Raw genomic sequence first — 16,762 nt, 5'->3', positions numbered from 1 at the left:
GGAGTTGTGCTAGTGGACGGAGCCTAGTGTCCTGTCCAACTCTGTGCCACCAGGGCCACCTGGGAAAACCCCACCCCATCCCCAAGACACCCAACCAAGTGACCAGAGCCCTCCTTCCTTTAACTCCTGAAAAGTCCCCTGAGAAGGTGGCTGGAGAAGGGACAGGGACAAAGGAGGCAGGTGTGGGTGGGCAGGCTACCAGACCCTCATCCTTTTTTTGACAGAGTGAAGCACTGTTTACTCAAGATCTTTTTATTCCCCCTTTGCCATCTTTTCTGCAAACCCCTCAGGTAGACTGGAAGAAACTGCACATTGACCCTGCTTTGGGTCAACTCTTGGGCCATAGGACAGAAGGCCACCACCTGGACACTCCCTAGGGGAGCCCACATCTAGCTAGAGAGAGCAGGCCACAGGGTCAGGGAAGACTTCCTGGAGGAGGTGAGCAGGGCCTGGTCCTGAGAGGCAGGTAGAAGTACAGAGGTGGAAGAAGGAGAAGGCACACTGCTCCCGGAACCAGGCCCCTGAACCTGAGCATTCTGCCAGGTCAGCCAGGGAGTTTGAGGTGAAGACAGAGGCCCAAAGCAGATGGGTCTGGGGGAGCCTTAGGGAGGACAAGAAAGAGCACCTCTTATCTCAGGTCTGCAGTCTCAGAGGACTTTACACAGCCCCACTGCCCAGCCAGCTGGAGAGAATGCAGGACGCAGACCATGTCTTCTGGGCAGCCCAGCCCACGGCAGGTTCCAGGTCCCACTGGTGGGACTGTAGAGGCACAGCCAGCAGAAGGGATGTCACAGGGGGCTGGGGGCCTCTCTGTCAGCATCAGGAGCTGGGTGCCCATTGGCCAGCACAGAGGCCAACTTGAGGGCCCAGAAAAATCCAGGAAGGGGCTTCTTGGCAGCGCCACAGCAGCGTGGACTCATCTCAGAGGCCATCCAGGGCTTGCCGGACAGGGGCGTCCAGGGAGGTGGCCGAATGGATGGAGATGCCAGGGGCACCGATGCTGGTTTCCCAGCAGTCAAACCCACAGCCGCTCAGCGCCTGCTTTGTGGCCTCCACTTCTGGCTCCTCCAGATCTGGGGGGAGGGAAAGCAGCAGGTCACTTCTGACAACCACCTGCCCCCTTGGAGGATGTCTGCCTCATTCAAGAAAAAGGTGGCGTTCGAGTCACAGAGACCTGGCCTTGCTGTATATTGGATGCAGGGCCTCAATAAGTAACTTGTCTGAGCCTCTGTCGCCTCATCTGGTAACAGGGCTAATAATACCTCAAGATCACTGTGAGACTTACACAGGATAATGCAGGTAAAGTGCCTGGCACAGCACCTGGTACCACAGAAGCTTGAGAAATGTTTTTTCACCATCATTGACCCTGAACAGGGAACCAACAATCCAAGGGCTGCTGGATAGGACAAGGTGACTTCCTGAGGCCTGGGAGTCCCACTGAGGGGGAGGGGAGGCCTCTGGGGCTACTGTGGGCAAAAAGAGGAAGGAGACACAGAGGGGAGATGGAGAGAAGGGAGACCAACAGGAGCTGGCAAAGAGCACAGCAGGAAACGGAGGTGGGGGGGGGGGGGGGGAAGCATTTAGTTCCATGTCCTGCAGGCAGGGTGGTGTGTTGGTGACCAAACACCACCAGGAGCCCCTTGCTGGCCTAGTCACCAGCACAAGGGCATTGTGTAAGCCCATTGCTCTGCCTTGCTCTTCCCCCTTTGTTTGTAGCAAGGTTAGTGCCATAGCAGTCACATCAAGAGGTGACAGTGGGGAGTATAAGGCTGATATGGGTGGTCACAATGTCCTGATTATTTCTCAAACTTGTGGGAGGCTTGACAGGTAAGCAGGAGGAAAAAACAGCATTCACAATGTGAGCTCAGCCCTGTGCCAAACTCTCTAAATGCATTTCCTCCCGACCTGGAATCTTATAAACTAGATATTAGCATCCTTAGTTGACCAATGTGACAACAAAGGCCCAGAGAGGTTAATTAACTTGCCCGAGGCCACACAGCAGAGGTGATACTTTATAGGCCGCCGCCTCCTCCTCCCAAGGAAAATATCCAGGTAGAAACTTTGTATGAGCCCTGCCAGCCCCCTGGTACCTGGCCTGAGGAGTGTGATGCCACAGCCACCGCCACCAGCGCCAGTGAGTTTGCTGTGCAGTCCATGGGCCATAGTCACCTGGCAGAGCTGGTCCAGGGAGGTGTGGCCCACACCGAGGGCATTCAGATGGTGCTGGTTCATATCGATGAGCTCCTGGAGGAGAAGATTCAGTCTGTTCTCATTTGGTCTGCCTGAGGCTGGGGTCCTGTGCCCGCCCTGTCTATCCAATAGAACACTGGCTTGGGACAGCTCATGGCTTTGACTAACCAGCACACCATCCCTCTCTGTTGGTAAAAGAGCCTCTCCTTCCTGCAGGACTTCCCGTGGGGCTGGGATGGAGGTGGTAGTGAGCATATGTTCCAGGCCTGGCCACAGAAGCCTCTGGCCATAGTCATTGGTCAAGGATACGCATGTGGGTCAATCAGGGCCCTCCTAAGGTTTTCTCTGCCTCTTCCCATTGGAACTGCTTAAACTGTTTGACTTCAGAAGTAGGCCACCAGTAACCTACACTGCACATGGTCAGAGATTACATGGAAGACAGAGATTTCAGACTAGGTTATTCAGGCCCATGGATCCAGCTATGCCTGAAGCTGCTCCCTCCGGTGTTCTCAGTTATGAGCCAATAAATTCCTTTTCTACTAAAGCCTGGTTGGGATGGATTTCTGTCATTTATAGAAGTCTCAAGTAATAATCCATCCTGCAGCTGCCTCAGGAACCGATATTCAGAATAAAACCTGGCTTGTAGTCCAGCAAGGTCACATACACATGGGGGGAAACAGTTCAGCTTTCTTTGACTATGCATAATAAAAGTACTTCTCTTCTGATGAGCAAATGAGATGCAGATTGAGGAAATAACAAAACTAACAGTGACCACTGGCCAGGCATCCTGTATTTACATTTCATTTACTCCAAGAGTGTCTGACAAACACACAATGTGCAGGGTACCATGCCGGATGCTGGGGCTCTCAGAATGAGCACCCAGCTATGGTCCTTGCCGTCGGGGAGTTAGAATGTGGGAATTGGAGTCAGGTGGGCCTGGGTCTAAGTGTCAGCTCCGCCACTTCACGGTCTTATGTCCTTGGACGAGGTCTTTCACTCTGAGCCCCAGTCTGCCCCCTGAAACACGATGGGAAGAGGATCTGCCTCATCACCATGAGGAGAGAATGAGGTGAGTCTTCCATACAACACCTGGCACGAGGTCAGTGCTCAGCCAGCACCAGCAGCCCTCAGTACTTTCATTGCTACAGTGCTGTCACCCCCATTTTACCAAGGGGCAAATGGAGGCTCAGAGGAAAGTGACTTGCCTGAGGTCACTGAGCTCATAAGGCACCAAGCAGGCACCAGAAGGCAGGTCTGCCTGACACAAAGCTCATCTACCCTGCCTGGGAAAGTGCCCTTGCGTTCCTACTGGTGTCCACTCCCAGTGTGTGGCTCGGGCTCGCAGCCCTGCTCCAGGGTACTAGGAGCACCCGTGAGCCATGAAGACTACCAATCACCAGCAGTCCGTGGAGAGCCACCTGGTTCTCCTGCCCAGGGCTGTCTGGCAGGATGGGGTCAGCCCTCCCCCGCAGCCTGCCTCACATGCCCCAGCACTTTTGACAAAGGAGGAGAGAGGAGTGATGGCCCAGTGGCACCCCCAGGTGCCTTTCACCAGGCCCGGGGGCTGGTTGTGAGGGAAAACTTACGGGGGCCCCTCTGCGCCTGAGCACCAGGCGTCACACTGCCGAGGCAGGTTCCAGACACCTGTCACATTCTGATCCAAAATCTGTCAAGGATTGGATGACAGGTTGTGACACAGGAGAACAGCTCGCTGGTTTGAGTGCAAAGCTGTCCAGGAGCCGAGCTACACATTTCAGCGGCTGCCACAGCCAAAAATATACACAATGTATAATCAACGTGCTGTTCTGGGGCATTCTCAAGGGGCTCAACAGGGTGTATTTTAGGCAGTACTCTATCATTATTAATTTCCTACTCAGGAGGATTGTGTTCCCTCCTTTCTACGTGAAAGGAATTGACAGCCAGCCAAAGGCTGGGGGAATGAGGGCAAAAGCGCAGTAATTAGGTTGTGTCCTTGTGCCTGGCCCATAGACAGTGCTCATTAAAGATTTGTTGGCTAAAGAAATAAGTAAGTCAGTCTGGCTCCTGGCTCAGCCACTTGCTAGTTGGAAAACCTTGGAGAAAGTTGCTCCCTTCAGGCCTCAATTTTTATACCTGTAAAATGGGGGCAACATACCTACTTCACAAGTAGGTTGTTGTAGGGATCAAATGAGAAATCATTTCTGAGAAGACTTATAGAGTAGCAGCTTCCATTCATTACAGGGGCTACAGACACAAAGGCTTACACCAAGACAAGGAGGCACCAGGCAAAGATTGTAGTGGCTGTGGGCAATACTTAAGAGAGTGGTGGGGACTGCAGAGAAGTGGACACCACAGGGGCCCTTTCTACACCTCTAAGCTGGCTGCTGCTGCACAGCCATGTGGGCTGGGGCTGCGGATCCTATGATTCTTCAAGGGAAGCCAGATGGCTTTTTAATACCAGCCCACAGACACCAGGCCAGATGGACTGTGTCTGAGGATGAGCCCAGGACCTCTGGCTTACTGAGCTGGTGGCTCATCAGACATTGTCCTTGTGCGTCACCCATGAGACCTCACTGCATTCTTAAGACACTGCAGGGGCTGGGCGTGGGATTCAGACTTAAGCCTGATTAAATCCAAAACGTGAGGTCTCAACCTCTACACTAGAATTATGCAAAGGGTGGTGGTGGGCTGGGGTAACAATGGTGAAAGAACAGTATTAGACTATATGTGATCCAAAGCATGCAGGTGATAAACAGCCACTGAATGAACAAATGCACTTAACAAAAGTAGCAGGAAAGAGGCACCCAGGTAAGAAATCTCTTCTGGACCCATCCACAGAAGACTGTCAGAAATATCCTGGTGCTTCTTACGTAAACCTGGCCCATCATGTTTAGCCCATACTGGGCACTGCCCTCAGCATTTCTGTGTATTTTCTCACTTACTTCAACCACCTGGGAAGAGGTTTAAAAGTAAGGCACGCTTGCTCGTGTGTGCACACACAGGACCCTGGGCCCAGGCCTGGCTTCCGGGGATTCTGGGTGCAGTCAGATTGGGGAGTTCTGCCTTAGATAGTGGTGTGGGTGAGTGACCCCAGATCCCGTGGACAGGTTCTTACTTCCAGCACCAGGTAGTGCTCTGGGGCGGGGGCTGCTGCTGCCATCTCTCCCAGTACTCGCTCGCACTCCAGGGCAATGGCGTCGATGGAGGTCAGGAGGGGGGCCACGATCTCTGGGAACTGGAGGGAAAGGAAGCAAGGGCCTGTGAGGCCTAGGGGCAAGCAAGCACTGGACAGCTGCCCCAGCAACAGGGTGGAGGGAGGAGATGTCCCCATTGCCTACATCCACCCTCTGAGGAAACCTCCTCTCCTTCCGCCCTGGTCTCTGCCTTGCCCAGACACCCACTATATGTGGGGGATTCTTGCTGCAAAGCCAGCATGATGGACGAGCCCTGTTCCACCTCCCTGCTGGAGTGTGAACAGATAGCACCTCCTTTTCTGCCAAAATTGCCTTCCCAAGTCCCCAACTCCATTCCACCCTCTATTAGCCCATAAGGCAGAGGGAGAACTCCAACACATAAACATGGCTATCATGACTCTGCCAGACACCTGCCCAGGGGTGGGACAAGAAGCACCTTGAGTAGTCTGTTCCTGACGCCGAGCACAAGAGCCTTGGTGCTGCGAGGGACTTTGGTGTTGGTCAGTAGGATCTTCAGAGCCGGTGACCTGCAGGGTACAGAGGGTCCACAGTGAGCTCAGGATGGAGGAGTTGGAGGCAACCCGGGACTCCACCTCCCTCCCCATACAGAAGAGAAAGCGGAGGCCCAGGGAGGTGACATCTGGTCAGGGGAAGCACAGACTCCTGACGCCCAGCCAGTGTGCCTACAACCAACCACAGCTGCATCTTTGCTTTAGCCCCTGGACAGATGGACACTTCCCTCGGCTCATCACTCATTCATTCATTTGACTTTGGGCACCTATATGTGCTAGGCACACATGAGGGCCTGGACGAGCCTGGAGGTGGCACAGCATGGCACATTCATGGAGTTGTAAGTTCAAAGTTGCTACAGGGAAGAGTACAAGGAGCCGAGGTTCTGTCATGTGAGCCCCTCCAGGGAGCTGGAGTGGAAGGTGTTGGAGATTTAGAAAGAAAAAGCGACAGGTCCTAGGGTGGATCAGCGTGGGAAGGTGTGTGGAGAGGGAAGATGCCTGTTTAACTGGTTCAGTCAACACCGGAGTGCGAGAGAGGGCAGGCTTGTGGAGGAGTCGGGTTCCCAGCATGCTGTGCCTACTCTTGCCCTGTTCCGAAGCCAGATGTTGGGAGGGAGTCAGTTGTCCCTACCTGGCTGCCCGGGGTCAGGGAGGCCCCAGTAAGCTGGCTCTCCAGCATGACCCTGTTGTCCTTACCTGCCCTCTGAGCTTTATAATCCCTCCTAAAGCCACAATCCCAATTGTCCTTGTGGTTAGCTGTCTTTGGGGTCTCAAGCTCTCATTTCTTGTCAGCCCAACCTGCCTTTCAGAGCACTGCTGGCCAGGGACAGAGGGTGGAGAATTTGGATGAGCTCTGGCCCGAGACAGCTGGAGATGGGCAGACCCCTTGATACCTTTATTCCCTTTTCTTTTCACAGCTCAAGATTGTAAAATCCAACAGGGCTGGAAAAGGCTGCCAGAAACCTGCTTGATCTCACCGCCCATAAGCCCATGAAATTAATATCGATTCTCAGCCTTGGAGGCCGGCTCTTTTTTTTTTTTTTTTTAACTTTACAAAAGATGAACATTCTATTTGGCTTTTCTCTTCCCTTCAAAGACAAGCCGTTCCTCAAAAGGGCAGCGTTCTGGGAGGCCGCATCTTGATCCACTTCGCAAACAATGCATTTTTTTATGGAGAAGCACCACGTGTGGTTTGAGGCAAAAGGGCTCCTCTGTAAGCCATCGGCGGGATTAATGTGGTCTGGCCTCTCTGCTTCTCAGAGAATCCGCCATCTGCTCACCACAGCGAGCTCAGTTTGCTCTATGTTCTCATGCGTTGGGGCGGGAGGGGTTTGGGTACTGCCTCTTCATCTTTCCTAGACAAGTCCTCTACAAACGGGCCTCCTGCCAGCCCCACAAAACTCAGGGCTCCTATGAAATCCTGGGACTACCACCCAGGGCTATGCTCTGTAAATGCTTGTGTGTCCTTGGCCTGGCTACCTCCCCGGCCTCATCTCATCTCATCTCTGCTCTCCCTAGCTGCTCACTGCACTCAACCACCCTGGCCTCCTGGCTGCTGCTCAACACACAGGCACACTCCTTCCTGCCTCAGGACCTTTGCACTTGCATTTCCTCTGCCAGAGACCTGCCTCTGTCCTCAATAGCTCCATGACTCACTCTTGTATTTCATTCAGGTATCTGTTCAGATGTCATCTCATCAGAAGCCTCAACTAATTATCCCATCCAACTAGCTCCCTCCTTCACCATGAGCCCTTCGCCCTGCTTTCTGTTTCCTAAAGTCACCTAGGACTGCCCGACATGCTCTTAAAGAGCAATTTATTTGTTGGTTGTCTCCTCCCACAAAATGAGTTCCATGAAGGCAAGACATTTTGTTCCCTGCTGAGGTCCCAGCATCCAGCACACAGTAGTTGCTCAATAATAATTTGTGGAATGTATGAATACATTTGGTCTGCAAATAGCTCAGAACTTCATAGAGACTGTTTCTGATTTCATGCTCAGGACCCACTGTATCATGAGGAGATGAAGGCCTCAGAAGCATGACTCAACCAAGGGCATCTGGCTAGCAAGTGGTAGAGCTGGGCTCACACACAGGCTTATGGACACCAGAGCTTCTGCCTACCATACCACCACCAACTGGCCTCTGAGCAGCCTTGGGGCCCCTCCCCTGCCTCTTCCTGCCTTAGAAACACTCCATCCCTAACCTCTTGATCCCCCCACCACCCCAGGAGACTGTGCACATGCACAGGCCCAGTCTTAGTTGGTCTTCTATCCCTGGGGCCTAGTTCAGTGCTTAGGATATAAATGGCTCTCAGGAAACGGAGTGAAGGAAATACCACTGCCTCCATGAAGGACCCCCTGAATCTGCAGGCTGACTTATGACACCCCTCACTGTCATCCATAGCAGATCAAAAACCCTTTGGATGCCTCTGTTCTGAAGATTATAGTCGTGCTTGCCTCCTCTGATAGACTATAAGCCCTGAGGGTGGGCTGGGCCCAGACATCTCAGAATCCTCTGCTCGCTCCTGCTCTCACTGCACATGGATTTGGTACACCAGACAGAGCCAGCCCCAGCCTGAGCCCTGAGGCTCCACAGCCACAACCCCACAAGCAGCCACAGGAAGCTGTTTCATGCTCTGAAATGGCCCTGCTCCCTCCTCTGTGTAAAGCAGAGGTAGTCACCCAGGGAGGTTTTGCCCTCCAGGGTACATGTGGCAGTGTCAGGAAATATTTTTGGTTGTCACCACTGGGAGATGGGGGAGGTGCTACTGCATCTAGTGGGTAGAGCTACTGCATCTAGTGCGTCCACTGGCTCAGCATCCTACACTGCACAGGATGTCTTGACTATAAAGAACTATCCAGCCCACAGTGTCAATAGTGTGAGATTAAGAAACCCCGATGAAGAGCCTCAGAAAAGCAGGACTGGCTCCTGGAAGCTGACATGGCTGGGACAGGAAGATCCCAGAGGGGTAGGAGAGCAGCCCCATGTTACCCCAGGTGACTCAGCCACTAATGGAGTGGCCCAGCTGATGAGGACAGGGGTCCAGGACCTGCTGCCCATCCACAAAGATGATAGCCCTGGGTAAAGAAGATGAGAGCCATCCCTGGGACCCTCACAGGCGTGAAAAGTCCCACCGAGGCAGCAAAGTGCCCTGGAACAAACACCACCACCCAACTCGATCGAGGGCACCTGGCTTCTGCTTGCCCCATACACTCCCTGCTTCTGACATCTCCACTGAATGCAAATAGAACAGAGGAAGTTGAGATTTAATATGCATGTTTGGAATTCCAGTTACTCAAGAGGGACGGCATAAAGAAACAGTAAAACAGGCTGAAAGTTGCCAAATGTCACCTCTGTTCTAAGCCTCTCACAAGCTTGCCTCTTGCTCCTGTCCTGGTTCTGCCTTGAATGCCTTCATTATGGCAACTCTCACATAACTTTGTGGTGGCTTTTGTGTGCATGTCTGTCCCCACCCGCCTAAAATGGTGTCCAAGATCCATCTTTATATCCCCGGTTCCCCGTACAGTGTCATGAGGAACACAGAGGATATCAATTCTTGTTTGCTGAGTGAATGAATAACTAAATGAGCAGCCACACTCTGGAAGGCGAGTGCACAGCCATGCATGACCTCCCCCTTAATCTCCGGGCAATTTAAACGCTGACAATTTAAGCACTGACATGGAGAAGGAAGGAGCAGGGCTTTCTCATGGTGATGGCCTAAGGGCCATGTGGGGGAGGGGAAGCCAGGACCACCTGCCCCACGTGATACATAAGGAAGCAGCGCTCCCCAACCCATGCAGCCAGGCCGAGGTGCTGCCCCACCTCAGACTCACCTCTTTAAGGATGAAATCCTGCCTTGCTGGTATCGGAGTGCTCCCCCTAAAGACAGAAACCTGCGGGTCAAAAAAGCAGGTCTTCGACTCTTGGAAGGTAAGTTAGATTTTTGGGATTGGTTTGAGTTTTGTCCCATCCAGGGAACAGACTAAAGAGCATAACCATCATCTCAGCTTCAGCTACAAAGGCTCAGGAGGGCACAAGGGTGCTCTGTGCTTTGCCAGGAAGCTCTTGCCAGGTCCTAGCTTCCAGGGTCACTCCCTTCCCTCCAGGCTGCCCAGCTCCACTCTGACAGCTGCGTGGTGACATGGTGAAGGTGGGACACAGGGCTGTGTCTAGGTCATCCTCACCAGAGACCTCAACTCATGTAGTCTGCAAACTCCATAGCCATGGCTCTGCAGCTTTAACTTGGAAAGTCCCTGAGGACTTCATTGGAACTACACTGTTCCGGGCCCCAGCTGAGATTTCCTTTTTTTACTGATTTCAGAGAGAAGAAGAGAAAGGGAGAGAGAGAAACATCAATGACAAGAGAGAATCATCAATCAGCTGCCTCCTGCATGCCCCCTACTGGGGATTGAGCCCATAACCTGGGCTTGTGCCCTGACCCAGAATCGAACCGTGACCTCCTGGTTCATAGCTAGATTCTCAACTGCTGAGCAACACTGGCTGCGTCGGCCCCAGAGATTTGCACTCAGGAGGTGTGAGGCTGAGATGTCTCCCATTCCCTTCAAAACAGGAAGATGCTATTTTTCTCAGAACTCATTGATTCTATTCATCCCAGATCAACAGATCCTGCACACCTACAATTGTCATAAGAGTCTTAAAAATGACAAAAATAAAGAAAACAAGCCTGAAGCAGCACCTACCCCAGGTGCTGACGGCGTTGTCCACTCCAGAAGGGTTCCCGTGAATCACCCTCTCCCCCTGGAAGGCCCACTTGTTAATTAATTCCAAATCCTCTGCTGTCCACCTGAAAGAGACACAGGAGTTCATCTTTACTATAGTGCTGAGTGGGGCGCAGGGGTACCCATGGGCAGCAAAGGCAGGGGCCAAAGGTTGGGCTTGGTGGAGACCAAAGGCAAAGGGGCTTGGGCCCCCAAACTCAGAAAGAAGATAAAAGCTGCCTGGAACTTCTCCAGCTAAAGCACATGCCACACCTCCTCTTCCCTCAGAAACCCTCCTGCCTGGCACGGTGGAGAGAGCCCCAGCTTAGGGTTCACATAGTCCTACTTTGCCTCTGCTAGCTGAGTAACTCTAGGCCCATTACCTGACCTCTCTGAGTCTCGCTCTCCTCATCTGTAGAATGGTAACCCCACCTTCCTCAAAGGCTAGTTGCAAGTGTACTGAATGCTGGCAGAGGATCTGGCAGAGAGCTCAGGCTCTGGACTCAGAATGCCTGAGTTCAAATCCCACTCTGCTATCACTAGCTCTGTGGCCTGAGCCATGCTCTCTGCTTGGTCTATCCCTCAACTTCCTCTGTAAAATGGCACGTGACACCTCTCACCTCACAGGGGGCCAGTGAGTTTTTGGTGAGAGACCCACGCTCAGGCCATGGCCCACAGGAAGGACGGTGAGCAGGGCGGGGGTCATGAGTACCTGCTGGTGGCCTCCCCATCCTTCAGCGGGTTTGGGATCTCCTCACACAAGGTTAGGAGGGCAGCTGCCAGACACACAGAGTAGGCAGCACTAGAGCCCAAGCCGGCCCCGGTGGGCAGCTCCGACCACACAGTGATGTCCAGGCTTGGCAGGGCGCTGAAACACACACAGCAGGGCACAGAGTGTGACTCTCTCAAAGGGTGGGTACAAGATTCATTTAAACTGCTCCGTTGTCCAACCAGAGCTCTTCTGAAAAGTTCATGAACCACCAACCATTCCTCTAAACTTCTTCCTGTTCCCCACACAAGCGAGGCTCTTTCATGGCCCTGCTCGTAGCACAGGTTGGTCCCCCTGCCCGGGATAGCTTTGCAACTCTCCCAGAGAAGTTCCTACTCATCCTGCAAGACCCTTCTCAGGTGTCACTCTCTCTGGGAAGCTTCCCCTGGACACCCAGAGGTCATTCTCAATCTGCTTTTTCAAACTACACATGGCTGCCCTGCCCAGATCTGGAGATTCTCTGTAGGCTGTGGAACAAGGGTGCCTCTATGGACAAAGCATGGGAGGAGCCACACAGTGTATCTGAGAATGGAGTCTGGCTTGGGTTCTACTGAATTGAGGAGCGCATAGGAGTCAGTACAGAGCTAAAAAGATCAGCACAGGGATTAAAGTGAACTGAGTTGACGCCCAGCTTACTAATTTACTTACTAACTAGCTGCATGGCCTTAAGTGACCTTATCTGAGTCTCATTTTCTCCCTGTGCAAAACGAGGACAGTGCCTCTCTCCTAGGGTTGCTGTGAATATTAAAAACGGACCATATACAAAGTGTCTAGCATGGTGTCTGGCACATGGTGGGGTAGCTGATGGCTCCTGCTATTAGAAACCTGGAAGGGAGCATGTGCATTCTCCAGCAGCCAAAACTAGAGAAACCCTCACCCATTTTCTGGGGGAAGCTGAACCAGGACTCCTTCCCCAGGCCATGCACACACCTCTGCTTCCGGCAGATGGACAGGTACAAGTAAAGGAAGGCCAGCACAGCCAGGCACTCGTGGTTGGCACAGTCCTCGGGGACGCCTGCCACCTCCTTCAGCTTCTCCACTTTCTCTGGTGTGAGCGCTGTGCTGTCACCTTGCCCTGTCACGCAAGCAAACAAGGATACGTAGGTGGGTGAGAGTGCCTCAGATGCTCTTCTAGACAACAGAACACAAAGAACTACGCATCATTGCAACTGGAAACTGAACGGACACGGACTCAAGATCCGAGCACTACAGCTGATGGACTTTAGGCTTTGGAGACAGGCAGACTTGGGTCGGGGTCCTGACTGTGATACTGACTGGCTTTCTGGCCTTGAGCACGTGACTTAACCTCTCTGAACCTCAGTTTCCCTCCTTGGTAAATAGTGATAACAACAGTATTTCCTTACAAGATTGTCATGAAATTAAGTGAAATAAGGTACAAAAATCCTTAACAGTTTCTGGCATGTAGTAAGTGCTTAATTAATAGTAGTTTTAAAACACATACACATGAAAAGTGAGTGCTAGCTCAATCACTCTTAAGTCCAGGTTTGACCTCCATTGTACAAAACCAATACTAAAGGCAGTATTACATTATACCCAAAATATTTCCCTCTCCCAGAACACAATGAGCAAGAACAGGACAGCAAATAAAACCAGTGGACCCAAACTATGGAGATTTGCTTGGGAAGGAGGGAAAGGCCAGGGAGCAGTTTCTCTTCCAATGCAAGCAAGAGGCTGGGCATTTCCACCTGAGGCGGAAGAGGAAGAGCAAGTCTGACGAGTTTACTTTCACAAATCACTCCCTGAGTCCCTAGTCAAATTTAAAGGGAGCTGAAACTGAGCTGGGTGTGCCTGTGTTAGGAAACCTCAGGGTTTCATGCTACTTAAAGGCAGCCAGGCCAGTGACAGTGTGACTGAGAGCCCAGGCATCTCAGAGCTCTGTGACGGAGATGGAATGGTTTGTTAAGAGCCTGGGCTTTGATTTTAGGAAGATCTGGGTCTGAATCCTTTCCATATCGCCAACAAACTGTGAGACGTGAGCCACTTAGCCCCTGAACCTCAATGTGCTCATCCATAAAATGGGCATGAATAGCAGCACCTACTTCCAGGGAAGGCTGGAATTCTGGGAGCACTAGCATACATAGTTCCGTGCCTGGCGCGCATAACGGCCCAGTACATATTCACTGTGTTTATTACTAGCATTAGGAGGGAACCAGAGAACACCGAAAGACAAAAATGGCAGATCCTCGAGACGGAATAGAAAATATTAGCATCCAAAAAGCTCAGGTTCCCTGTCTCCTTGGAGAATAACTGACAAGCCCTCATGTATGCACTGCACTCTGCACTCCAGACCAAGGCGCGCCTCTCATCCTGCTGGATCCTCACAGCGACCCTCCCAGGCAATAGAACTCAGCTCAGGGCGTCAAGTGACCTGCCCAGGCTCACGCAGAGAGTCAGAAGTGGTCTGACACATGTCCCATCACACCTGGCTGCTTCCATCCATGCCGCTGACATATAGAAGCAGCAGACAGTTCTCAGGGGACATTTCCAGCCTGACTAGGCGGCCCAGTGCACCATGAAAAGCAAGGTCCAGGTTGCTGGATAGCTGGTTTCTGAGGCATGCTCCAAAGCAATGGCTCTTAACTGAGGTGTCCCTGAGATCACCCCACGGAACCCCTTTCAAAATACACATGCCCGGTCCCCTACCACCACTACCTGCCACTACTGATTCTCACTAGAAGGGGGCAGGGCCAAGAATCCATCTGTATTATTACAAACACCAAAAAAACCTCCCCAGGGGATCTCAAGGCAGGACTGAGGTTGAAAATAATTGCTCGACAATGCGGGTTTTCAACTCTTACTCTGTCTCCCTCCAGTATTTGAGAGTGGCTGAGTGGCTTGCTATGGACTGATTCTCATGGGGAACAGGAACAGTTTGGGAGAAACCCCTGGAGGATTCTCCTTTGCCCCACTCTGGCTGAGAAGCACTGTTCATAACAACAGGGCATCAGTCCAGAGAGGAGACAGCAAACTGAGAACAGGAGGACGCATGCTCCTGCTCTGACATAAGTGGTGGTTCTGCAGATGAAGAAGCCTCATCTGTGTGTGGGTGGACATGACATTCCCAACAGCTCTCAAAAAGTAGCACAGAGGTCTTTATTTACTAGACGACAGTCCTCATATACTGAAGAAAAAAAGACTCGCACACTTCTAAGGAGTTTATATGACCAGCCTCTTCTTACCCCCTTCCTTCAGAACCCACACTTGGTTCCTCCTCCCTGCACTTACCCAGGAAGCTCGTGTCCAGCATCTGAAGCCTGGCCACATCCCAGGCCCTCTTGATGCCAATGTTTGGTAAGTTGAGGCCCACTTTCCCATTGCTGTGGGGTTGAAGCCGGAGAAAGGTTCTCAAGTTCAAGGCCACAGCCAGTGCTACCTATAAAACAAAGGTCAAAAGCAATTAGCCTGAGGGTGGGTGGCAACAAGCATGGCTCCTGTCTTAGGTAAAAGGGGACAATGTCAACAGTGTGCTGAGAAGAGAGAACAAATACTAGTACACAGGTCACTTCCACTCAGGCCCTTGGCAGACGCTGCTAATCAACCTTGGCAAGCCCTCCCACTACTACCACCACCAACCAGAAGTCAACATCTACTTGTATCTGCCTTCGCCATGCAAAACTTCGAAGGTTCACAACACCATGGAATGGCTTCCCCATAATCACCACGTTTTCAAGGATAAAGGATGACAAAGGGGAGGAGCGGGGAAAGCATGAGCTTTGGATTCAGACAGACTTGGGTCCCTTCTCAGCTCTACCAAGGTATACAGGACCTGGATCGAGTTACCAGTCCTCTCCTGAGCCTCAGCTTCCACACTGGTAAAAGTTTAACCCCAGAAGGTAGCTGTGAGAGTTAAATGAGATAATGCATGTTTCAGACCCCTCTGCTGGATCCTACTCACCTTCCCGACTTCTAAAGGGTGAAGTACCCCAGAATTCAATCCTCAAACCTCTTGTCTTCTCCACCGAAGCTCACTGCTTAGGTGATCTTCTTCCACTCACAGGGCTCTCTGTACGTGTCATCTTTTTTGCTATCTCACTGAGTGGGCCTGAGAAGCCCATCAGTGGGTGTAAGACCTGTCTTTTCCTTGCTTGGCCGGGGAAAAACCGACTTCCTCTCAGATCTACTATCGGGCTATGTATGCCTCAAGGCTTCCTTTTAGCTTCTTTTAAGATTAGCAGCAGGGAGAAACGGTGCCCAGTCCTCGAAGGCTCTGGGGGCCTTTTACCTTGCCATGGACCACAGCATGCTCTCCATGAAGGATGACCTTCCCCGGCGCAGACACCAGCAGGGCTTCTGACAACATGGCTCCTGGGAAACCTGAAAGGGAAAGCCTCCAGATCTTACAGATCTTATCAAATGCCTAGTTCGAGCTCATCATTATAATTAAAAAAAAAAAAAAAGGCAATTGCAATGCAGCAGTTAAACTAGACACGTCAGAAGTATCTGGGTTCAAGCCCCAGCTCTTCTACTCTCCAACTGATGTCATCTTAGCTAACTCACTTAAGTGGCCTTGCACCTCAGTTTCCTCACATGTTAAATGGGGACAATAATGGTACTTACTTCGTTCAGTAGGTTCGGGGGAGGTTAGACGCAAGGGAAACACTTAGCAGTGTGTGGCTACTGACACTCCACTGCTGACAGCTGCTCATTGCTCGCTCTGTTCTTGGTTCCTGGCTTTATTACCACTATTAAAGGTCGAGATTTAAGTGAAGTGGACCAGAAAGAACTCTTTCCTGGACTTTTAGGCTGTTTCCAACGTATCACAACTGTAAAGAGACTGCAGAAACAGCTATGACGCCCCGTGTTGCCCACTAACGCGAGGACCTCTCCACGCCAGGGTCCTAGAAAGTCCCTTGCTGGGTCAATAATACGGGATCAGCCTCCATTCAAGGCTTTACGTGCATTAACTACCTCGGTATAATAAAACCTGAACCTCGCTGTGCGTGAGCCCCGCTGCTTCGTAGGGGAAACTGAGGCTCAGCGCGGGGAAACCTATCGCTCGTCCTAGGCTCAACATATACCTCAGTCAGAGTCGGGGTCCCGACTCCTCAGGACGGATTCTTGGAGTTGGGGGAACAGCCAGAGAGGCCGGGAGCCCGGCGTGGGGTCGCCCCGAGCCTCGGCTAGGACCTCGCGCCACCCGGCCCCTCACCCCCGGCCTCTCACCTGCCGCCTCCGCCGTAGCTCCTCAGCAGCTCCCAAGAGCGCCCCGCCCCTGGCCTCCATTCCCCTCGCGCGCGAGCCTCTCCCTTCCGCCAGCCAATCAGAGCGCGTGGGCATTGGCCAATAGGTGCCGTCCAACCAAGTCGTCACGGGTTTCCCCGCCCAGCTCCTTCCTTGAGCCAATGGGAAGGGATCCCCTGGGGGCGTCCCGCCCTGGGCCG

At 52.3% G+C, this 16,762-nt stretch overlaps 1 protein-coding gene across 1 annotated transcript; it reads right to left on the bottom strand.

Annotated features, from left to right (window-relative positions):
- Positions 1 to 234: 234 nt before the first annotated feature.
- Positions 235 to 16,506, bottom strand: MVK (mevalonate kinase). The gene is given in 12 exon segments (XM_016208762.2): positions 235 to 971; positions 973 to 1,073; positions 2,091 to 2,244; positions 5,285 to 5,404; positions 5,800 to 5,890; positions 9,707 to 9,752; positions 10,574 to 10,677; positions 11,304 to 11,459; positions 12,291 to 12,435; positions 14,607 to 14,754; positions 15,604 to 15,695; positions 16,400 to 16,506. Coding segments are annotated over 11 exon segments (1,326 nt in total). The 5' UTR covers positions 15,682 to 15,695; positions 16,400 to 16,506; the 3' UTR covers positions 235 to 788.
- Positions 16,507 to 16,762: the final 256 nt, after the last annotated feature.

Source organism: Miniopterus natalensis, chromosome 20 (genome assembly GCF_054644295.1).
Source record: "Miniopterus natalensis isolate mMinNat1 chromosome 20, mMinNat1.hap1, whole genome shotgun sequence".
NCBI lineage: Eukaryota > Metazoa > Chordata > Mammalia > Chiroptera > Miniopteridae > Miniopterus > Miniopterus natalensis.
Note: the sequence above shows the minus strand (reverse complement) of the source record. Positions and strands in the feature narration are given on the sequence as shown.